Raw genomic sequence first — 26,610 nt, 5'->3', positions numbered from 1 at the left:
TTCAATCAGTGATTATAATACTTCATTGATTTTTTTATCGAATTAATATTTGCAATTGTATTTTATTGTTGATTTTGATTTATTTTTATTGCTTGTATGTAAATTGCATCTTGACATGCAAAAGTTTCCTCGTGTTGATATTGATAATACACAAGCTAGCGAAAGATTTACCTATTTAGAAAATTTTACCACGAGCGTAGCGAGTGGTTCGTAAAGTGGAATCTAGAGCGTTGCGACTTGCGAGGGAGAAATTCGTAGTGAAATATAACATTTTCCACCACATGAAAAATAATACTACTACTACTAAGTACCACATAAAAATCAAATCCAAATGAATGCTTTTAAATATTTATCATTCAAGATTAAAAAGTAAATTTCTCATGTTGATGACTAAATAATAGTAAATATCACAAAATGTACATCTAATTTGCCACTCTTGTGGAAAAAACTTTCTCATCAGTTTTTGAAGTATGTAGAGAGCTTTTACGAGCTGGTGTGGTGGCTGGTTTTGGTGGTAAGGTGAATGTATCACTCCTCTTGTTAATCTTACCAAAAATTTAATGTTACCTAACTACGTGTACCTGTCTTACTGCCGTATTCGAACTTCAAGATATTCACAAGAGACGACACGTACTAGATCCATTCTAGATACGTTATAGTTTACATATCAACTAGTTCTCTTTTGCAGCGCAATTCGGGCAACCAATGTCACTTTTACGTTAGATAGAGTAAGATACCTATTATATGTGAATTGGATCTCTAAGTCATATCCTGTGGAAATCGTTCAAGGGTATCTCCACAATCGCGCAAATGTCAAATTTGACAGGTTAGATCTTAAACATATCGTTATCGTATCTTGGTGATGTCTAAAAGATGTCTAATAGATGTTTATTTCAAAATCCGAATCGGGCCCTTAGTTTCGATATTATCCGATTCATTCCAATTGCTGAATTTCAGAGCTATCTCGTGCATAGGATGATAGGATATTCCAAGCAATTGACCTCAATGACGGCGAACAGGTATCTGTATCTACTATCTACCGCAAGATGCTCACAACCAGAGGCCTACCGCGAATCACGTTCGACGTGTTGCCTCCTTGTCACACTTACGTACGAATTTACAAGTGCGACAGATGGGCAACCCGTCGAACGTGGTTCGCGGTAGGCACTCTGGGTGCCCGCGTTTATCACTAGGAGCGTTAGTGCATATCGGTGTTGAACATATGTGACGTTATCTATGAAAAGGGACCTTATTGTCGATGGCGCTAACGATATTAACGATGCTCCAATATAAATACAATACCGCGCGACGCGGTGCGGAGTAAGCGCCATCGACAATAAGGTCCTTTTTCATAGATAATGCCCCATATTGTTTCCTGAGATACTATTGTAGTTACAGCCAAATTCAGGATGAATGCATTACTCTTGTGTGACTAAAATAAGTCCCTCTGGTACAAAAATATTTACGTCTGAAATGTTCAAACATCGAGTCAATGTCAACATATTGTTGGATTTTTTGAAGGTTTTAAGATGTAACGTAAGAGATCAGCTAACTTTATATGGAAGTATCGTTGTAAATAAACGTCATATTTTCATAACGGGTGTGGCCTGTAATATGAGCAAAAAATTTAACTGTAGGCTGTACTCCTCATACTGGCCAACATTTGTTCAGCGACTTTTAAAATAACTTGTGGTTTGATTTTTAATACACTTTAGAGTTTATTCCAAGACGCAATGTATTGCGAATGTTTAAGGCGTGACAAGCAACGTCAATCACAATGATATGGCGTGGCGATGGCGTCCATTGAAGATAATGTTTATTTTGTATGAAAAATAGGGAGTCTAAATATTTCATAATTTTAAAACGTTGTTGAACAAAAGTGTCACCGTTTGAGGAATACAGTCTATGTTTTAATTATTTGCTCGTGTTACAGGCCACACCCGGTATAATGACAATTTAAAATTACATTTCCACGTATTCTTGTTGCATATTTAATGCAGAGTTAGCTTGGTCCGACTATAGCAAATTTTACGCACTTTGACTTCAGAAGGTAATTTGAACGTGACCTATAAATATGTGAAATACTACGTGTATGTGAGGTGTGCAATAAAGAGTATTGTATTGTATTGTATATGTATTATGACATTAAGCCCATTATATGTACAAAATGTGAGTGTAATTTATAAAATTATATTACAACAACATGTTTTGAATAATCAAAATTAGACTACCTACTCATTTTCTGGTACTCATTGTAAAATACATGAGTATTAAGTATTTTTATAGAGTTTCCTTAAGTACTTAATTCTGGTAAAGTAGTCCTGGCGGACCGAAACGTATTGTTTAGTACAGAACAATGCATTATTTATGGCTGTCCGTAGTAAGTATTTAAGTTTATTATGTATTCAGGTGGTTATCTCCCAAAACGTTAGCAAACACGTGTCGTTTTATGCTTTTAGTAAATAAGTAAAAACGTTATTGTACGAAATGAAAGGAATATTGGGTACGTGAAACCTATTAGACTGATGCCGGTCTAGGATAAAACTATAGGTATGTTTCACAGTCGACTGTTATCTTTTAAAAATTCATATCTTTAAAAGAGCAATTATTGTATATTTATTTATATATATTTCGGGGATCTCCACTAACGATTTCGATGAAATTTGCTATATGAGGGTTTTCCGGGGCGAAAAATCGATCTAGCTAGGTCTTATTTCTGGGAAAACACGCATTTTAGAGTTTTTATATGTTTTCCAAGCAAAACTCAGTCTCCCAGATATTATTATTGAAGAGCGTAAATGTTCATAAACACACATTAGAGCGATTCTGAATGTAGTTCCCATTAAACATTTGTTCGGCTGTCGCCTTCGGCAATCGACAGCGCCTTGCACTTAACATTACGCTGTACTTTGATCCTGAGAGTGAAAAGCTTGGTATTTCTTTGTCCTGCCAGTGTACGTTAACTAGGCCGTACGTTAATTACAATCGGAGCTTAGGATGAATGGAGAATTTGTTGACATACGTACTTTATTCATGAGAGTGATAAGCGTGGAGAGGGCGCCTCTGACTTCATTGGTGGCAATTTCGCCGGTGTACATGGGTGCCACGGTGTAGACGATGCCGTAACCCAGCCCGGAGAACATCCGGGCCACGTACAGCACCGACACTGACTTGGCCACTATCACCAGGATCCAGCCCAGGATGAATGGCACGGCGCCTGAAAATTTAGCATAAAGAAGTTAATTATACGATTCGGTCAACTTGGTAGATGGCGCTAACCGGTGAGTAAGTACTCGAAATACAATTTTTTGACGCTGCCGAGTCACACGTGAACTAAGAGAGAAAGTTCAATAGATAGCGAAGACTCTGAAAAGTTATATGCAACCAGTAGGGGTTTTTACATGACGACTGTACACGTCGAAAAGGAGGCACAAGGTGGTACTGGGGTACCTACAATCTACATGTATTTTTTTTAATGAAATATAGTCAGATGAGACTGGTTCTATGGCCAAAATACAATTAGGTAGGTACATGGTAAGAGAAGAGGTCGGTGCTTGTCCACATAACCCACTTTTTTATCATACCCAATTACCCAAAGAGATAAAGGAGTCATTTATATTACCTATGGCAATAAGAAGATTGCTCTTTAGTGATATGAAAAATGTGAACTGATAGTAACTAGTTGCCCACAGGTCCTTGTTAGTCGTGTGATTAGTACATATGTAAAGAGAAGATTTAGCAGCCTTTTTGCTCTTTACCAGTAATATAAATAGAATATAGATCATACCAAGTAGTAGGGTAGTTTTTCGTCCAAATCTGTCGGCGAAGTAGGCGGAAGGTACAGGCGTGAGCGCAGAGCACAGAATCATGATGGAGGTGATCCATGAGCCCTGGTCCGCGGTGGTGGGGATGGAACTCTCGCTGGACTGAAGGTAGGCGAGCGTCGGTGACGGCCAGCCGTAACAGGTGCCTGCTGTTGCGGTGATGAGGGTTGCTGGAATTGATAACAGTTAAAGTCAATACAAATAGCAGTTTCTTTGCTTGTCAGGTAAGTAGACATGTGGGATGGGCCCAGGCGAGGCGACAGGATTGCATAAATTATTCTCGATAACAATCAAGACCCAAAAAAAGACTTATTTGACTGGGCCCATCTCCTTTGGAGTACCTAGTTAATCATGATAGAAATCGATTATGAGATAGACATAATCATGAGATGACCAGCTCTTTGACCAGTTCATCTTAAACAAACTTTTATTCGCACATTTGTGTTATTTCAAAAATGTTTAAATCTACGCAACGTGGTAAATAACAGGCACAAATTGTTTATTTTGTGAATTTTTAAGGCCTTTGGTAAATTTATTATGCATTGTATTTTGTAAAAAAAAACAAGGCAAAAAAGAAACCTTATTTTTCAACAAGGGGAAGGTCATACCATACCACATAAAAATAAAATAAGTAAAAGGTTAGGTGATGAAGATGATGTTATAATGTAGGTGCTTATTTGAATGGTAGGTATAATTTATAAATAAAACATGCGTTGGTGCTAAAGGTTATTTGTGTTTACAATGTAAGTGTCAAAAGCATGCCAAATTATTAATTGGTAAATTGAAATGGATCCAATTTACAGGACCCCTATTCGACAAGCGACGTTTGACGTATCGTGTTGATCTCCCGTTGATGTGGGAAAAATCATAACCCTTTCCGACCGGTTCGATATAATCTTGCAAACTACTTTAAAAAAATCCTGTCCGCAAGCAAATCGTCTTTTCGAGCTCAAACCTATTCCGATCTAAGCTGCAGATATTAGCGACTCGTTTGAGTACTAAATACCGTAGGTCAATGGCATCAGTCCGTCGCAAGACAGTGTTGAAGATGGTGGCGTATTTTGGTGTGAGTAGTGACACACGTAAGTTCATAATTTCGTATAATTTTGGTATCGAAGTTGCTATTTAATACTTAATTATTACAGTAAAAGAGTTAAATGAGTTTATTTAGCACAAATTAGAGCAAAAATATGTTATTTAGGGAAAACTACATGCTCGTAAAAAATAAGTGCACGAATTTGTGGGTTCGGCCGTAGCCCGTGAATGAATTGTCATAACTATTTGCAAGTTTGTGAGTATCCGGCTTTTGCGCAAGAACTTAAATCACAATAGATAGCATATGTTTCATCATTTTATAATATATTCCGTTTCTTAGGTTTGTATTTTTTAAGACATCCATTAGGAGCCAGATAAATTCTTTGAATTTTGTGTTATGGTGATAATAGGTATCAAATATTGAAGAATTTCACGACGACCTTATTCCCCTTATGCCCTTTTGGAATGGATTCACTATGAAAGCCAAGAATCAGACCATGTTCTAGCTTCGCTGCCTCAGGTCGTGGTGTATAAAACCCGTCCCGTAGGGTTAAAAGCATGGTGATTATAATTCTGCCAGATTTATGCTTGATTTCGGTACATCTATATAAAGCAGTTTGGCTGTGATATTATGTCACTGCAGTTAGGTCCAGCTGTTGGTCTATATTCGATCTTTTCTCGAAGTATTATATATGCCAAGGTAGTTAGTTTATATCGTAATAGGTTCTTTACAACTATATTATTTGCTGTAAAACTCAATAATAGCAGATGACACAGCACGGGTAAAGTAATGGTGAATCGAATTCCTGACAGATCAAGTTTGACATTCAAAGACGACAATGATATGTGACGTGGAGAGATTCAGCTGATGATGACAGATTCAGTAACATTCTAGCTATGTGGAAAGACAGTAAATTATGTTTCCCGACTTCTAACTGTTCAAGTTTTCAGGCACAATCAATATTAGGGTTGTAAAGAGATGAGAGAAAAAGATTCGATCAAATTGTTGATGTAACAGCTCCAGAATTAGTTATAAACTATATTAAATATATGCCAATACTTTCTTTTTACTTGTGAATGAATCAATATTCATTTTACGAAAACATTTTCAAGAATTTCCATATCATGTAGGTAGTTGAATTGAGATTACTTTATAATTGTTGATTATTGTTTTCAATAATATTTATATCGTTTCGTTGATGATTCTTAAAGAGAACTGTGATGATTATGTAAAGTTAAAGACTTATTATTATACTAGCGTATTGTTGAGTAAAATGTTGCGTTTTTTTCATATCATTTTACAAATCCAAATGAATTTGCACGTTCGTGCATTTACAGATAAATCCTGAACGTCACTTTCGTGCATGCGATTTTTTTTATGATGGTCTTTGGATTTTTTTTATCATTTTTTACGTGTATTTTATAACAAATGAAACCGGTTCACATGCATTTTTAATTAGTTTTAGCAAAATATTTTTCCCGGCCGTAAAGGGATAAGTTCTCGAATACGTACAATGTCAAAATTTGACATTAACAATCCACAGTTAAGGTGACAAGCAAACTAAACCGAACCACCCTTAGTTTAAAGTTGAGTTTTGGTTGTACCAAATGATATTATCCACCGTTGATGGAATCAACACTCAGTATGCAATAAAATCAACTGTTGATTTGACGTGGATGCGAAATCTGACAGTTGTATACTTATGTCGAATTTGGCCCCAGTATGCATTCATCGATTTCATAATATTAGTAAGTAATTAGGTTCTCTCAAAGTACTTAGGGTAACAGAGTTGGATAAAAATATCCCACCCAATCCTTTTTGAGATTATTAACTGCATAAATTGTAAGACTGGGTTTACTAGGTAAGAAAGTTAATAGTAGGTACGATAAGTCAATGACACATTAAACACACAATGTATTCCGATATTGAACACAGTCGGTTGACTTTAAAGTGGTTGCAATAGAAAGTTGTTCCATAAAAGGAGTTATAAATTATTATGTTTATAATAGGTATAAGTGTCAATATTTTGATTCACAAATATTTGTTTCCTGCAATGTTAATAGTGGTGATTACTGAACAAGACGGCGGGTTCCACATGAAAATGAATGTGCTAATGGATTACTCAGTGTTGTGCAAAGTGGGTACATTGCCCTGTAGGTGGTCGAGGGTTGCCAACTATTCTACATTTACATACATGTATTTAAGATTAAAATCGTAAGTGGCAAAATATGGAACGGAAACATTTATGTAGTACTAGCGACCCGCCCCAGCTTCGCACGCGTTAACAAATTATACACATAAACCTTCCTCAAGAATCACTCTATCGATAGGTGAAAACCACATGAAAATCCGTTCTGTAGTTTTTTAGTTTATCGCGAACATACAAACACACAAACAGACAGACGCGCCGGAGGACTTTGTTTTATAATGTGTGGTGATATGGGAAATCGATGCGGACGCTACCCATAGAACAAATGCAGCCTGGCTAAAATGGAGAACCCTTACAGGTGTGTTGTGTGATGCCAAAATGCCGATTCGGCTGAAGGGCAAAGTCTACAAAACGGCAGTAAGACCAGCCATGATGTATGGTAGCGAGTGTTGGGCCGTCAAAAAGCAGCATGAACAAAAGATGCACACGACTGAAATGAGAATGCTAAGGTGGGCAGCCGGAGTAACAAGACTGGACAGAGTGCGGAATGAATATATCCGAGGTTCTTTTAAAGTTGCTCCCATAGTGGATAAGATGGTGGAAAGTCGTATGCGATGGTACGGCCATGTAATGCGACGGGACGAAAACAACGCTGTAAAGAAGGCCCTGGCTATCCCGGATAAAAAGAGAGGTAGAGGGCGACCGCCCGCCACGTGGTGGACAACCGTTGCTAACGATTTAGAACGAGCTCAACTGGACAAGCAGACAACCCAAGACCGACTGTCTTGGCGCCGTAAAACGAGGAGGGCCGACCCCAAATAAAGGGATAAGGCACGGCAGAAGAAGAGGTGATATGGGAAATATACATGTATGTTTAAGTAAGTAGGTATTTTATTTTATCAAGTTATTTTGTTTATTATAGGTATTTAATTCAATCAGTTTGTACTGTTCGAAAAACCGAGATTTAGAGTATAAAGTTTCTTTATTGATAAAAACAAAGAAAGGAATAAACAAACATAATAAAACTTACAAAATTATAGATAAAAAATTTACCCCAGGTCGCCGTCAACGGGCAAGGTGCCCAGAAGGCTGGCCGTATAAAGTAGATGCAGACATAGAGATTAAGTTGTTTAAATTAATCGCAAATTATATGTATAAGAATAAATTAAGTTGGTGTTATAGCAACCGACAAATTATTAAAATGAACATTATAGCATCCCATAGGTCTGCACGAAATGTTGCTCAGTTCTGGAAGGATACTGATACCTTTATGTAGGTAGGTACCAGTATTTTAACGCGGTACGGACAACCCTTAGTATAATGTGTAGCTAGTGAAATGTTTGATTTAAGTATTTATCTACCTATAATACCTACACATACTTAGTGTGTACATGGTGGACTGTTTACATAGATAAGGAGTTAAGTAGGCAAATAATGAAACATGAGATTAAGATAATACAAGTACGTTAATACCATATTACGACGATTAAACCAATCATTATTTTACACTACGCCGATAAAGACTATAAAAACGTATTAATGTGACTGCAAGTGCCGATTGATACCTAATGCCTACTCGTGATACCTATTATCTTAGTACACAACTTCTAAGTGCACAATATTACGACCGACCTAATACAATAGATACTGAATTTGAATGTTACACTCAAAACGGCTGAAAAAATGCCAAACACACACCTAATCCACTTGGAATTAATTAAAATGTATGCTGTCTCATCTAAATTAGGTCACCAGGTTTCTTTTTAAATATTTTATATATTATTTACTAACCACGCTGCATTTTTTTAAAGATAATGCTCCACGTTTGTTAGTATTCATTTTGATGTCGAAACTATTTAGAATAGTAGGTATGTTACTAATGATATCCTCTACGTCTTGTGGTCGACAGTAAATCGTCGGGTGACAAGCAAAAGTCACTAAGTACTATCAAAAAATTAAAGTAACAATGTACTTTATTACACTTGTAACACGGTTTATTGTCCAATAATTTCAATGGTGTTAGTTATTGACTTTTGCTTGTCACCGGACGAAATATTTTTGCCTTTAACGAAAAGGCGAAATACGTACTTAAGTAGTCGTCGGAAAATTTATCGGTTTCGGCGTTTCCGGCCGGACACTAATGCCACGGGGAGGTGAATTATGTTTGCTCCTTCTTATATCTTAATGTTTGCATAAATATATATTATTAAGTATTTATCGACTTGACAGCTATTTTCAGTAGGTACTAATACAATACTTCCTAACTTACCTACTCAAATAGCCCAAAAATATAAAATCAAAAATCAATTTGTTGTTGCCTATATATATTTATGTACACGATTACTGACGGTAGATATATTGCTTCCTGGAAATAATATTAAACAGAAAGGCTATTTACCTAGGTTACGCTTTCTATTTACCTAGTTTGTGTAAACATAGGTATGTAGGTAGGTACATATGTTGACGTAGTACTTTACTGGATAATTATTCTACCTCCATGTTTTAACTTCCTGTAATTAAGCCAATTTAGTCTTCTTGAACACATAACCAATCTAAGTAAGACAGATAGATACAATCGAATAGATAACACAAACACATTACATCAGTATCACACAAGATTAATTTCAATTATTTGCAAGCTATTTTAAGAAATTATTTTCAGGGGCAAAGTAAAATGGTTTGTGACCTAACAACTAGGGAACAAATCACATTATATTTTTTTTTTGTGGTGTTAAAAGAGAAAGTGACCAAGTCCACCAGTGGCCGAGCCCGGAATCGAACCCGCGTCTTCAGCTTACGCGGCCACTGCGTACTCATCCCAAATTCTCTATTGTATGCTATCTTTGAAAGACTAGGCTCCTTTGACCAAAGGGCGAGCAGTACGTGCTTGCACTTCCTATACAAATCCTATATACAGAATTGCAGTAAAGCGAGAGAGTTTATGATCTGTGACCTAGTCCACATAAATTGAACTAATTTAGTGCCAGTTGCACCAACCACATTTGATAGACTGATCAACCTCGGCCGGCGCGCCCCGGCGCTTTACTATGAAATTTTCCATACATAAAAATTTAGCGAACTCTTTAACGATACGAACAGTTTGGTGCAACCGACCCTTAATGAATTTCTGACATACCATAGAACACCCCGTATATATTATATGTATGTAAAGCTAGACTCTCACTTCGCTGTAGATACAAATAATTGACGTATTTTTCCTTAACATAGGTAAACAAAAGAGATGTAGAGCAGCATTTGAGCAAATACTTTCTGATCCGGTTACCTACATATACATATGTTTACGCCAGCGTTTTGACTTCCTAATTTATATTTGTTATTAAATCTAAAGTTTAGGATGTTAGCCTACTGCTTATCGACTTTTTTTGGTAAGGAATATAAATAAGATTAATGAAACCAATGAACTATTTTTTTTTTTAAATATTTGCATCTATCTCAACCCAAATTATGTACCTTTATTTTTGCATTGTTCTTTTTCGACAACATCGAAACATTTATTTAAAATTGTATGTTAATAATATACATATAAGTATGAGACACGTAGGCACAACAATCATATTGCTACTAATTCCTTGTCAGGAGCCATGTTTACCCCATTTGGAGCAATGTAGGTTAATTTAATACGTACAGTAAAGATCACTCATAACTCATGACATGACTTGGCGGTTACAATAAGACAGGTTAAGCGTGATCGAACTCTCGCTGGGTTCTGCATAAAGTAATTATTCAGGTACCGTAAAATGGGGTGAGTAGGGTCAAAACTGAAATTCAAACTTCGATAACATTTTATTTTTACATATTAAAACTGAATGGTGTACATAATAAGTGTTCCGGACGTTTGTATTTTAGTTTTTATTTTATTTTGGGTAGTTCCATTTCATAACTTTGACGAAAACTCACCTCACCCCGTAGTGCCTCGTATTTGGGGTGAGAGGGGTTTTCATACAAAGGTGATTTTGGAAGATGGTTGGATAGATTTTTTTTTATTATGCGTATTACTATAGCTTCATTTTAAATTGGAATACATTATTTTTGTTGCAGTAGCCTTAAAATCCCTTCTCACCCCCTCTCAAACCTTCTCTCCCCATTCATAACCCACCTCTCCCCGCGAAACCTACTCACCCCGTTTTACGTTACTGAAATAGTCAGTTTTGTCTTAACGCCGTGCGTCACAAAGGCATTACCTTTTGCCAAAACTTTAAACTGTTACGTCCCGTGATTTTGTGAAAACCGCCAGTGACAGACAAAATTGTCACAAATATCATTATGTAGGTAGAGTCTGTGTGGAAAGAGAACAGTCGTAGAATATATGGGCTTCCTTACATTCCACGACTTTTTCCGCACAGACTCTACCTATGACATTTTGTCATAATGGAACGGCTTGGCTACATGTTTTGGCTAACTACTACTAAGTCGGAGATTGGGTCTTTTGGCGTCATTGCTTACGGCATAAGATACCTCTATAGCATTACAAAAATAACGCCAATAGTCTGTCTCTGAGCATGGCAAAGAAATGTGGTTGCTAAATTCCCAGAGTTGTTTTAAATATTTTTTTACGCTCCATTCAGCCGAGGTTGTATGACGAATGGAACGTTACCTTTATATTATTTATACTTCCCGTTAAAAATTATATCTTGATTGAGGAAAACATTTGTTATTAACGTTTGTTTTGGCTTACATTGTATATACGTAAGTATATTTCCACGCCTATTTCATAAAGAAACGTTGCATGGACTAAAGAAGGTATTAAATTTGTAAACTCGCGACGTGTCATAAAAGTGACAGAATACAACGAAAAATAAAATCTTATTAGCATAACTACATATACCTAATGTCCGAGTACGTTATCTCCGAGGTCAGCACTTCCATTATTTCGATGTCATAAAATGCTGTCTATTTTAAAATTATCAAAACACTTTCTTATAGCAATAGATATCTGTAACATATTTCGGGATAGTAGTACGGTTGTCGTGTATATTACGGACCATGGAATACTATTTCTGTGTTATATTACGGACAAATGTTAGTTTTGGGAGTGGTCGAGCTCCCTTGTTATCGGGGCCGCTGTTATCGCCGTTCTTATGGAAACTTCTGACCACGGCGACATCTGTTCCCTGCCACTACGAGCACACATATAAGGCGATAATAAATCGGATGCGTCAGTTGTTATCTGCCTTAATGAAATATATAAAGTATCAACATTGCTCAGTGTTAGATTACGTGCGAGAGCTTGAAGGCTTGAGGAATGTGGTATATTTGTTTTGAGGCTAATGAATACACGGAAAATGTTTTATTATTTAATAATTAATAGTTTTTTTTGCCTTGCATCTGTCTGTTTACCCTCAGACTCAGAGAATATAATTTCGAGAAAGCTGAAATTTGGCATGGCTCACTTAACTTTAAAAACGACGCTAAGAGTATAATTATATTAACATTATTTTTACTTGGCGGACGCTAATAATGACAAAAACACACCAATCATGAATGTAACATAACGCTGGCGTAGTTCTGACTTGGAAAACGTGACTGAATCCGTGTAAATTGGATAAGGCGACAGACGGATGAGAGTTTTGGAATATAATTCAGTATGCCACGTCGCCTGCCAGTTGGCACAATCAGCGCTTGGTCGATGTACTTGCGTACGATTACATGTTCCCGGACAACGTGTGTATAAATATGGTATAAAATTCGCTTTGCTATTTCATGTAATCCTAGTACCTAATGTACGTCAGCAAATTGGCCCATAATCAAGAGATGGAAGAGCTTTCAAAATAGCGTTGTGCCGTGGCATACGCGAATTAACACCGCACCCTCTCTACATAATTTGTATAAGCGCTTATCCCCTTGTGTTCGCTGAAACCGATGAAATGTTTAGTTCGTGGTTTGCGTTAATAGTGCTAATGCGAACTTATAAACGCGTAACTAAGCTCGTACAAGCTGCCGCTGTCATAGTCGGACGTACGAAAACAAACCAAAGTTAACGTGTAGATATAAATACACTAGTTAGTATGTGAGCGGTTTAAATATCCTAACAAATGTGACAGGAAATGTTGGTATTGTAGAGATTATGCAGCCGTAGTCGATTTAGTATTTATTGTTTTGGCTATTAGGCATGATATGAGTTCACTGTGGTTAATAGAGCTGTGTCTGATAAACTGATATCCGGGCGGTCACCGCGAAGAAATTGTTATTATTTGGTTAAGTGTATTTTATCCGGAATATTAATATGTTATTGGCCCCATCGCAGTGGACGGTCTACGTTGAAAATATCTATGCAATATTTGCCTTATTACGTTAGGTGCGAATTAAATTCATATATCTACGTCAACCGTACAACGTGAGATAGAAATTTATGATAAATAAGTAAGAAGGGATCTTTTATTCCATCCACTTTCACTCTTATACGGAACACTGAATAAATATTGCACGGTATCCCGAGTTACCCTCATATGTGAGTTATTCTGATGAAATAAGTATTTGATAGCAATAAAATTTCACTTGGCTAAGAAAACAAAAAAAGCCCTATAATCAGCTATTGCGAGCACGTGCGATGACGGCTTAGGTTTTTAAAATAGTTAATAGTTTCTTCTTGTTATTTTATGTTATTGGTTATTGTCAAGGTACTTGATTAAATCATATTACTGATAATGAAGTGGGTGAATTAATATTGTTAGGGATAGGTGTTGATTTACTGGCCTGCGTCTATTTCGTGTTTAATGTTTACCTACCTACCTCTTTTAATAATCCAAGAATTGTTTTTTTTTACTGAAATTCACAAGTATCCATACCTATATTTTAAAGGTTCGTTGCCTACTAATCGAACTGATATTTAATCAAAATGCTACCGCGTGAGGTAATTGCGGTAATTCCATTCGGGTTAGAGCGGTGTATTCCCATTTGTCCCCGCCCACGTGACCGTCGCCGTGAGGCGGGGACAGATGGGAACACACCAGTGGAACGTGGCAATTTTGTATGAAATACTGACCCTTATTCTATGTAGGTACAATACAGATAATTTTTTGGCGACTAGTAAGGTAAATGTACTATGCCCAATAGATGACACCTCGCTGTCACCTCTATTGAAAATGACTTGAGTTTCAAGATGACATGTACTGGAACCGCGTCGAGCACCAGTAAAGTTTACCTTAGATTCGAATAACTAATCCCGTTTTCAAAGTCATTCACGTTTATTGTAGTATCATGTTTACATGTTACACGTTTATCTTTGGCTTGTCACTTTTGCGGCGCACCTTATGTTAAATTATATCTGCGACGTACTATAAATACGTAGACATTGAATGGTGGATAAGTCACTTCTGAGTTGTAAATATATCGCCTCAAGGCTTACATGTTGGCTGTGGTTTATCCAAGGGAAGTTTATGCATTATTTGAGTCAGATTTCCTTAAGAATTTTCCGGTAAAACACATAACATGTGAAGAGGCTTATTTAAGTAAACAGTACTATACTAAGGTGTTGATAGATGCGTCAAAATCATTACCGTAAAATGGGGTCAGTAGGGATGGTGGGGTGAGATGGTATTTTTAGACCAGTTATCACATTTTTACGTAAATACTACGAGATTACTAAATACAATTCTCTTGAGAAGTCAACCTATTTTAATATTGTGTCAATGCTAGCAATTGTCCCATCTCACTCAATTCCTATCTCCCCTAACTCCGACTACTGGGTGAGCTGGGATTTCCTACTGTTTGTGTTTATCGTTGAATCTATGAAATGAAACGACATATTATTTATCATTGAAAAACTAAAGTTCATACTACCAGAACACTTTTCAAGTATACAAATCAACGTGCCATATATAAAAATAAACTTTTATTGAGGTCTGAACTTCGGACTTGTCCCAACTCACCCCATTTTACGGTACATTAAACTAAGAAGCTGAGAAAATTATTGAAGTGACAGATGATGTTGAAAGCTGGTGACTTACAATTTTTTTAGACTTTTTTTACTATTTAGTTATTTTGTATGTATGTAGGACATGTAGGTACGTTGCTGAGGAAAGCCACCGGCGGGCGCCAGGCCACATGACCTGACGGCGAGGTCGAGCGAGGCGCGGTAGCGGGACGTGCGCGGGGCGTGAGCGGCGTGGCTGCGCGCCGGTGACGTAAGCCATCACCTACAGCGCCGCGATACATGTATTGTGGAGTAAATTCTCTTAACACGTGACTCAGTGTCACTCAGTTTTTTGTTAACATTTTATCAACCACAGACATGTCAGCCCACTCGGTGGAAGAATTTATTAGATAACCTTTGTTTCTACCGAATAGAGCAGTATGGATATGATGGTCGTTCTTGTCTACGCGACAGCGTGATAAAATGATGTCCGTCACTTTCTATTCCGCAGTGTTAAAATGTGATAGTTATTTTATCTCGTGGATAAAACCATCCATAATAAGCCTGCAGACATCTCTACCAATATGATAGTTAAGCTATAAGTACTAATTTTAGCGATGGTGACATCCAACAACGGGTTGTTATGCTGCTGAAAATACTGGAGGGTTTACTGGTTCGAATTATTATATTGTGACTACTCTATAAAATACACACCACAAAACAATGCACGTTAATTAGAATTACTGCCGATTGTTACGCTAAACAGTATAAATGTGGACGTAGCTTATATACACTTTATCAACATGCGCTCAAGTCAAGAGCGGCGTTTTCAACGTTGTGAATCCTCTAGCTTAATTGGTTAAATTATAAGTGGCAGTTTAAATGAATGATACGCAGCGTCATAATATACTGAAATATATATTGGCTATTATTAAACATTCGATACGTTTGAACTTTGATCTTTGAAGTATGAACAGATTCGTGTACTTATTTACCTACGCATTCAGAAATATTTTTTTCAGTTTATACTTAGGTAAGTACCTAGATTACTTAGTTCGTAGGTCCTTCGAATAATAGCGCTCCGTTTCTAGACTTTATCAAGATTTTAGTGTTCGCATTATTTGGCAGTCTCTTTGCATATTATTGTAATCGTGGTTTCAATAAAAAAGCATTTGCGAGCTTATAAATTATTTATGTTTTCGTAGTTAAGTAGTATTTTACGCGTTAAAATAAACGCTCAAGAAATGTTCTAAATTTATGCAATGGAATTAATACTGTTAATGATTGAATTGGGTACCTTCTTCTTCTTTCAGTGTCATATTTCCTACCGGAGGTCGGCTATCATAAGGGCTATACGAACTTTAGACATAACACGGCTGCACGGAATAATGAGTGTATGCTCTGTTTGAACCATGTTCGGAGATTGTTGAGCCATTGAGAAGAATGATCGAATTAGGTATCTACATAAACAAAAGTTGAAACCCAAGACTTATTTTATGTCAAACCAATCAAATGACTACCAGTTTAAATTTTCATGAAATTATGTAGTAGGTACATAACATAACATGTAGCTATTGTAGAAATAACCTTGGAAGCTTCAGTTCAACACACAATGAACATAAAAACGCTCGTGTTGCCCGTATCACTCCTACCTATAATTAGATGTAGCTGCAATTTTCCTTGACTATAGACATTACAAGTTTTTCCAATGAAATTAATAAACCCCATTCGAATTGTCTTCTCCTTTTTGTCCTTACTGTTCTTTTATCACAATCTTTACTTTCCTAACCTAAAATTATTATAATTATAACCAAAGTAAGGGCTGATTTAGATGGCGCGCGAACTCAAATACGATTTTAGTTATATTGCGGACTGTGCATTACGTCCAATTCAACCGACCAATCAAAACTCGCAATGGTAAGAAACTCACATTCGTATCGTCTAAATCGGGCTAAGTAGTAATAATATTATTACCTGCTACTTTCGTGGAAAATAGCCACACATTACAAAAACATGTATAAAAGTATTAAATTCATTTTTAATCAATGAGACCATGGGTTGAAGGGTTAAGGTAAAGTTAGCTTTTACAAGCTTACGGGTTCTCGGGTGCAGTCACGAGACGGCCTATAAATAGTATAAATACGCATTCGGACGCACGTGCTGCGCGCGCGCCGGCTTCCTCAGACACCGGCCTCCCGTGGCTACTAGACATGTCATGCTACTTTTACCACTCACTTAAGTTAAGACGAAAGTGGAGGACCCGCGCGAAATCGTCTTTTAATACAAACATAGTCCTCATTTTCGTTCCTGGATATGAACATTATTGAGAATGTTTTGACACAATTGATTGTATATCAACCACAAATATGCTACGTTTGATTTTTTCGAATTTTCAATAGGTAATAAGAATTAGGAACATTTAAATATGTGTATGAAATCCTAATTTGTACAATGCGCAAAAACTACAAAAAAGGCAAACGTAGGGATATGATTAATATTATATAATGTACATCAATTTACGGACAAAGATTTTTCATAATGTCAATTTCCAGAGAGCAAAATGGGAATACGTTTGTATGGAAGCGGCCGTCCCCTTTCCTCGGATCGGCATCGCGAAACTTAAATAATTCGACACAACTTGAGGATTCAGAATTAACAGCTATAGAAAGATTAGTGCGTTTTTCAACTGTTTTTGCATTTACACGATAATATGATTAAATTGTGCATATAAGCAATAAATGCTATTGAAATAAATCTGTTTTATTTTATTTCACAACACGCCATTAACATTTTAATAGATACATCTACCTACTTTGCAATAGTTCAGTAAAAATTACTTTCTATTTAGAAGAACATACCTAGTATTAATAGTGCTTCGTAAGAATTACATATTCCGTTCCATTTAATGAATAGGAAGTTTGTTTTGAGTTTCGAGGATTTTTAAACATAATCACATAAAGCATGATCATGTTAATTCGCACGATATTTAGCCGGCCGTGGATCCGGTTTATTCGCGACTACCGGTTGTTATTCCCATTGTCATTGCCAACCCTAGCATGAGGATCTGAGAACAAATCATCTTGTTGTCCTCCCAATAAATAAGCTCTACACGATACCACAACAGCTATTCTGTACTGTAAATACAGCTATGAGCAATTGAACATGATTTAAATATTAAGGTGTAGGTATGTACCCGAATAGACGATTGTCTTTTCAAAACAGCTTATTTCTCTACGTATTTTTGTATGAATTTAAACTATATATATACACATAAATACGTCCTTTTCTGAAGAAATACGCTCCTCAATACAGGATGTAAATTTAGTCACCTGCATGCAATGCAATAATTTACAGGGTGAATATATCATAATGAGCAATTTTTCCTATGGGACCAACCCCGAAATTTTGTCTCTTCCATACAAAATATCTACATCAGCCAGCCAAAATGTACGCGAATAATTTTGACTCTCTCATGTCAACATTTTTCGTGTTGTCTGGGTTGGTCCCATTTCGCCAGTATGACCCATATATTCAACCCGTAAATTTTTGCTGGTGAAAATTATATTGGCAGGTGCGATCACAGCATGTAAAATGTATGAAAGATGTGCTTAGATACCGACCGAGTAAACATCTGTGGCCTATTTTATAAAGCTACAAGTTACAATTTACAAGCGGAAGTCTCTTTCTAAGCCTATGTGTTAGAACGAGACTTCCGCTTGTAAATTGTAACTTGTAGCTTTATAACATAGGCCACTGGAATTCTAATGAAGAAATAAAACGAGCATAGAATTCATTAAATGTACTTAAATTTATTTCATACATTTTGTTTTGGAGTTGGAATTTATTTAATACTTAATGATTTTCACACAATTTTCCACGAGTCTTTTTAGTACCTAATAATATATCTAAAACCGTCTTAATTGAAAACAAGTGTCTCATGAAAACATTTCTATTACTCTGGTGTTACTGCGTCGTTGTTGTGAACGGCTGGTTAATTTGACAATTGATTGAAGGTTATATTATTGTATATCTGGCCACCAACGGCATAATTTATGAAACAATCATGTCCGAATAGAATAATTTGGTTCATAGCAATTTGAATAGGTAATCATTGCTATAAGTATTGGACATTTATGCTCAGTGCATATTTCGCGGGGAAGAAAATATTTGTAATTAACTAGTTTCTTATTAGACTATACCTATCATAATAAAAGCTAGGTACTACTGTTGACAAGAACTGTTCATATTTACTTTTTAATAAAAAGCCTTCTTTTCTGTTTTGCCGTTGTTGAAATACTTGTATCAATTCAGAGTCAAACTGTAGTCATTTATTTAGCTTTGATGAAGGGTTTCCCCAAGGTAGTCCCCAATCCGCATTGGGGTAGCGTGGGGACTATAGCCCAAGCCCTCTCGCGCATGAGAGGAGGCCTGTGCTCAGCAGTGGGACGTATATAGGCTGAAATGATGATGATGATGATGAAGGGTTTTAATAAGTATAATGTATTTTTGTTTCTCCTTCAATGAACTGAAAAAACGTAGTAATTAAAAGACTTTCTCCGTCGTTATTTTAACAAAGAATGATATGGAAATTTTAATTACAAAATAAAATTTTCCATTGTCACGCATGAATCGTGTGCCAACGATTCTATTTAGGTCTTAGTAAAATAATATTAACGACTTAAATCACATCGTCTAAAAGCCATTTTACCAACATTTTAAGTGACGTTTTATTTAATATACCTATATTTTGGAATAACAGTGCGAAACGGCGAATGTACCTACCTAGTTAGCATTTAATAAATGAGCACGTTATATTCTACCTTGTTTACGAGCAATAGATTGAAACACTAGAGTTTCCAATTACAACGGCTCATTAGCCACATGCCTCCCGTGCAATTGTTGATAAACTAATTGACGTCATCAAAGTTAACTATCGGGGAATAGCGAGAAAATACAACATCAGAGTGTATTAAAGTCCTGAGCTGAACCGTATAACTTTAATGCCTTTCAATCCACTTTTCATGTTGTAGTTTATTCAGAAACTAGGTCCCGACCGCAACTGCCGGCATTTTCAAATAAATTCGCTGGCTGAGGTTAGCCAGCAATCGTAGAGATAAACTCTCTTTATTAGCGCGGCCTCAAGCCGAATGCAGTGCGGCAGCAATGCAGTGGGAGATAAACGGATTCAACTTAATCATTGGTTGGCGTTATGCCATCCGACACGGGTACTTAATGCGTCCGATAAGGTTGCCTTATCGAATTGGTCCATAGGAAATACACAAGTGCTGTTAGTTTTTATGCCCAACGATTATCGCGTGAATGAGGCCGTCGCGGCGGTGTATTTCTGTGTAGTCGGGAAGCAGCGCAAGGACTCTTTAAACTAGCTGCCAATTTTTCCCCGAAGTCACTGCCGTCTAAACTCTAAACTGACCAAAAAAGTTTCATCTTCGGAATGTTAATTAGTTCACTGTCGTCAATTTTTTGCTGGTGAAAATTATATTGGCAGGTGCGATCACAGCATGTAAAATGTATGAAAGATGTGCTTAGATACCGACCGAGTAAACATCTGTGGCCTATTTTATAAAGCTACAAGTTACAATTTACAAGCGGAAGTCTCTTTCTAAGCCTATGTGTTAGAACGAGACTTCCGCTTGTAAATTGTAACTTGTAGCTTTATAACATAGGCCACTGGAATTCTAATGAAGAAATAAAACGAGCATAGAATTCATTAAATGTACTTAAATTTATTTCATACATTTTGTTTTGGAGTTGGAATTTATTTAATACTTAATGATTTTCACACAATTTTCCACGAGTCTTTTTAGTACCTAATAATATATCTAAAACCGTCTTAATTGAAAACAAGTGTCTCATGAAAACATTTCTATTACTCTGGTGTTACTGCGTCGTTGTTGTGAACGGCTGGTTAATTTGACAATTGATTGAAGGTTATATTATTGTATATCTGGCCACCAACGGCATAATTTATGAAACAATCATGTCCGAATAGAATAATTTGGTTCATAGCAATTTGAATAGGTAATCATTGCTATAAGTATTGGACATTTATGCTCAGTGCATATTTCGCGGGGAAGAAAATATTTGTAATTAACTAGTTTCTTATTAGACTATACCTATCATAATAAAAGCTAGGTACTACTGTTGACAAGAACTGTTCATATTTACTTTTTAATAAAAAGCCTTCTTTTCTGTTTTGCCGTTGTTGAAATACTTGTATCAATTCAGAGTCAAACTGTAGTCATTTATTTAGCTTTGATGAAGGGTTTCCCCAAGGTAGTCCCCAATCCGCATTGGGGTAGCGTGGGGACTATAGCCCAAGCCCTCTCGCGCATGAGAGGAGGCCTGTGCTCAGCAGTGGGACGTATATAGGCTGAAATGATGATGATGATGATGAAGGGTTTTAATAAGTATAATGTATTTTTGTTTCTCCTTCAATGAACTGAAAAAACGTAGTAATTAAAAGACTTTCTCCGTCGTTATTTTAACAAAGAATGATATGGAAATTTTAATTACAAAATAAAATTTTCCATTGTCACGCATGAATCGTGTGCCAACGATTCTATTTAGGTCTTAGTAAAATAATATTAACGACTTAAATCACATCGTCTAAAAGCCATTTTACCAACATTTTAAGTGACGTTTTATTTAATATACCTATATTTTGGAATAACAGTGCGAAACGGCGAATGTACCTACCTAGTTAGCATTTAATAAATGAGCACGTTATATTCTACCTTGTTTACGAGCAATAGATTGAAACACTAGAGTTTCCAATTACAACGGCTCATTAGCCACATGCCTCCCGTGCAATTGTTGATAAACTAATTGACGTCATCAAAGTTAACTATCGGGGAATAGCGAGAAAATACAACATCAGAGTGTATTAAAGTCCTGAGCTGAACCGTATAACTTTAATGCCTTTCAATCCACTTTTCATGTTGTAGTTTATTCAGAAACTAGGTCCCGACCGCAACTGCCGGCATTTTCAAATAAATTCGCTGGCTGAGGTTAGCCAGCAATCGTAGAGATAAACTCTCTTTATTAGCGCGGCCTCAAGCCGAATGCAGTGCGGCAGCAATGCAGTGGGAGATAAACGGATTCAACTTAATCATTGGTTGGCGTTATGCCATCCGACACGGGTACTTAATGCGTCCGATAAGGTTGCCTTATCGAATTGGTCCATAGGAAATACACAAGTGCTGTTAGTTTTTATGCCCAACGATTATCGCGTGAATGAGGCCGTCGCGGCGGTGTATTTCTGTGTAGTCGGGAAGCAGCGCAAGGACTCTTTAAACTAGCTGCCAATTTTTCCCCGAAGTCACTGCCGTCTAAACTCTAAACTGACCAAAAAAGTTTCATCTTCGGAATGTTAATTAGTTCACTGTCGTCACAGTTGCGCAGTTGAAAGCAGTTAGTAACTTTGTATTCCTAATTCATGGAATGTTATTATTTTTTGAACAAAAAGCAAAGGAATCTTCATTAAGTTTAATAAAGTTTATGTTACCGCTTACTTGAAGTAAATAGAAAACATTTCCACTAGCAATTCCACGAAGGAATTGTCGGAGTAGAACGAGTCATTGCAACGGCATTGTTTATAAACAGCAGTCGTCAGTTCGCCGACGGGAGTGCTCTCTCTTGGCCACTCGAGCGAGCGAATCGCACGAAATCGCGACATCGAGGACTGCGAGCTATCTGATGTCATTGACATACGCTCTTACAGGCCTGATGGGTGCCCATTAAGCGGGAATCGAACGGCTCCGGCAAATGTAAATTACATAGAACGTGATCGCTATTCTAAGGATTTGCGTACTGTAACTTTATGGTACCTATGGTAAAGTTTGACCAGTAATAGATGATCATTGTCAAGAGGGCGCTGTTATTCACATGTATAGGGTGACAGTATGTAGCATGAAAAAATTGTTCCAGTGTAACTCCGCAACATGGCGCGTGATCATATATTCCTGGTCAGGCTTTAGAAAATACTGCTTCAGCGTTAGTAAAGCAGTAACAGTAGTTGGTAACGTCACGCTATCGACATAATGTAATTATAAAAAACAAAAATTCACCGAGCTCTTTTTAAATTTACAAATTTAACCCCTCTAGGATTCTAATTATACATCAGTCCATAGTGCCTTTCATAATTGTTCTCCTTCCATTTATAGCTAGAGTGTATCCCACTCTTATCAAATTCACATATTAGAACCTACGGCACGTAATATGGAATGATTGGTTCGATGCCAAAATGCATAATTATAAGAGGCACCCCACGAACGCACCATATGTAATTTTTTTTAAATAGTGCATTGTAGTGTAGGTTCGTCCGTAACAGAAGGATTTAGTGATTGTCGGTCCAAGGAGCGGGTCCTTTGTAGTGTTTATACCTGGCTTTAAAATTGTTCCGGGAATCGCTGCTCCAATCGGATTTGTTTCGAGGAAGAATAACAGTTGAAATGTAACCCACGACCTTAATGATAGCGCGCGATATCGGTACCAACACATTGACGACTATGTTTAAATGTTACATTTTAAGTCAATGTATATCGAACAGTAAAACCTGGATAAGTTTTTTTTTTTTTTTTTTTTTTTTTTTTTTTTTTTTTTTTTTTTTTTTTTTTTTTTTTTTTTTTTTAATTTATTTAACAGAACACAAAGTACAGTGTTACCTATAATTAAAGTTTCGCCAAACTGTAAAACAGTTTGTTGGCGATGCGCTCAACTAAACTAAAAACAACAATAGTACTTAGGTAGGTAATAGATATCAACAACACACAACTGCCTGCCAGCCTGTAATAAACCCTATTTCGACGCAATACGTACCTACTATCGTTCGGTAAGTACTTGCGCCGCACGGCTCGCGCTAAACGTATTGTCACCATTTTTTATAACGAATGGAACTGAGTTAATAACTACAGCTTGACTAAATACTATGCGTCTCTACTAAGTGTTGAAAATATTTCATCGTAACGACTCTGATGATAACCTCTCGTAACCTCATATAATTATGCCGAAAACGATTATGCTAGAGCCTGATTACAGTGATTACTTTCATGAAGATATAAGCGTATTGCAGACTATTTATACCTAATAGAATGTGTATATTGAAAAAGTTACACATTATATCATTCCAGTAGGATTGTTTATTTATAACCATAAACATAATACTTACATTGGATACAATATTAAAACTAAAGTTAAACTAGAAATAAAATAAAAATACAAACTACAAAATATACTTACCTACAAAAAACCAAACTATAAAAAGAACACCCCGTCCAACAGGTCGGACTGCGGCATGGACCCCATGACACTGGCGGCATTACCTCTCTGTATCGCAAGGGAAATACGTTGAGAGAGGTACGCACCAGCCCTGGGGTCCCCTGTGGTGTCAACCAGCCGCGCCGATAGTGCTCCTATAAATGTTTTCATGTCGGCTGACCAGGGACCCAAAGTCTCAACCGCGAGCGCCGCAAACTCAGGATTGTTAGCATATTGTTATGGATTTAATGAGGTTATGAGTTACACGAAGTGTTATGGCGTACGGTTTCAAAAATATAACAAGCGTGTTAGCAAATATACGATAAGCAGGCAATGCATTAATGATTAGAATATGTTTAGGTGCTAGGCATATGAGTTTACTTGAACATTTACATGTATGAGCGCGCAACATGGCTCACATGCGTGGCGTGGCGAAAACATGATAGGTTATGTTAAACAATTAACTTACCACATAGTGCCGTTGCATATTCCTTCCAATGTGAACGAGTTTTGGCTGTCATTGTAAATGTGTTCCTAATAATTTCTTACGGGACGTTTTGGAATGAGATTATCTTGAGCACTGATTATTTATAAATATATAAAATATACTAATAATTTGCATCCATTTTAGAATGTTAAATATATAATAATATTACGGAAACTAGCTAAATATCACAATGTTATATTTCGAACTAAAAATTAAATTGGGTTTGAAAGAAAAACGTTATAACTTATTAGGCTTCATTTTGGATGTTTTATGTGTTGGCTTGCTGGCTCATAGTGCGACGAAAGGACGTGTCGTGATAACGCGACGGCGGCGGGTGAGCGACTGAACGAATCGAACGAACGTATCGCAGCGCGGCGAGTACAACGGAATGAGGTAAATCGGCGCGGGCGCACGTTTTTGCTCTCTGTTTATCGCGCGGCGCGCGGCTCTCCGCGGAGTAGCTCTTGTAGAGATAAGAACAAGGTCGATATCGGCTCGCGGCCGGCGCCGAGCGGCTACCGCGCACGTTGCTCGCTGGTGGAACGACCGTGCCTCCGAATGTTTGTGGAGACATTAGTATTTTTAGACTTTAGTCCTAAAATAATACTGACAATAGTTTGAACTGTACTCGAGACGTTTCATTGGCACACGCATGCAATAATTAAGCAACGGGAATGCCCTAATAACTGGGACATGCGGCGAGAAGGCTGCATTTTGTGCGTAGTCTGTTGCGTAAGATACCGCTAATTATATATAAAAGGAAGGTCGATTCAGAAGTCAATTTAATGGAGATTTTCATTATGTATTTCATAAAATTCAGTAAAGCATACCCAGGTAATTTAATAATTTGTTAGGTAAGCGAAATTTTACTAGCGCACCGCGCTTCTAGAAAGTTATGAATGTAGTAGTATTTTTTTTACATTTGACTTTTGTGTAATTTCATCCGCAACCCAGGGTCTTTATAAAACGGTTTTCAGAAGCGGTATCATCGTCGCATTTTTTCACCTGTCATGCCATGCGTCACTTTCGCACTTGACATATTTGTTAGAACGTGACAGCCATGGTGACAAATGATAAAGAGCCGACCATCTTAGCCCTGTGGGCGCAGCACGGTTCCATTTTTATCGCCTATCACTATGCGCGCCCCTTTCGCACTTACATACTTGTTAGAACGTGACAGGCATGGTGACAAGGGATGAAAACGCGATCGTGCTACGCCGCCTGGTTTCGATAGTATATAATTATCAAGGATAAAGATAAAGCGATGCCATGAAATGATATTGAAATTAAATATGTATCATGTTTTACGTTCCTAAATTTATGGTTAAGTCTACAGTAGACTAGCAACTAGCCTATAGAAAAGAAGTGACATATTAAAGTAATAAGCCGAATTGTTGCCAAGAGCGTCTGTATTTGTGTGGGACAGACTCATTGAGATCTCACTGACCCTTGGAAGGTTACCGCATCAGCTGCTGTTCGTGCAAATTTGATATGTAATAAAACAGTAAATATAGACATATGAGTATTATTTATATTAATTATGTTCAGCTTTTCCATGTTAACTTTATATACATATTCATTTTAGACGCCTTTAGAAATAACTGCCCTGGCATAAAATTAATGACCAATAGCTCCCTTTATCTCCTCGGGGCCTCAGTCATTGAAAAATTAATACCTTATATATTAATAGGTATCCAATTCGTCGCTTTCCTGAACTTTCAGACCGCTTATACTCCAAAGTCCAAATTAAATATCTCGCCATTGACGTAGGTCTATCTATCTCGCACATGGCATTTTTTATTACATATTCAGTTTTGTCTTTTCGTACACATGCAGCAATTTCTTTAAATATCCTCAGTTATGTCAAAAGGTCGATAGCCTGATCCACATCATTTTTTTAAATCTGTATTTTATAATTAACAAAAAGGCAACAATTATTCACGCTGCTTTAATTTGGTTTTGGCT

The 26,610-nt window shown here is 36.9% G+C and overlaps 1 protein-coding gene across 1 annotated transcript in view; it reads right to left on the bottom strand.

Annotated features, from left to right (window-relative positions):
• LOC134679983 (facilitated trehalose transporter Tret1-like) overlaps positions 1-25,039 on the bottom strand; it is a 30,982-nt gene extending 5,943 nt beyond the window's left edge. Inside the window, exons 1-3 of the mRNA XM_063538950.1 lie at positions 24,628-25,039; positions 3,788-3,994; positions 3,027-3,217 (exon numbers count right to left, since the gene is read on the bottom strand). Of these exons, the coding sequence (XP_063395020.1) occupies positions 3,027-3,217; positions 3,788-3,994; positions 24,628-24,679 (450 nt within the window). The 5' untranslated portion in view covers positions 24,680-25,039. The remainder of the gene's footprint in view (positions 1-3,026; positions 3,218-3,787; positions 3,995-24,627) is intronic.
• Positions 25,040-26,610: the final 1,571 nt, after the last annotated feature.

Source organism: Cydia fagiglandana, chromosome 3 (assembly GCF_963556715.1).
Source record: "Cydia fagiglandana chromosome 3, ilCydFagi1.1, whole genome shotgun sequence".
NCBI lineage: Eukaryota > Metazoa > Arthropoda > Insecta > Lepidoptera > Tortricidae > Cydia > Cydia fagiglandana.
The sequence above is the reverse complement of the archived record's forward strand: the minus strand, read 5'-3'. Positions and strand labels throughout refer to the sequence as shown.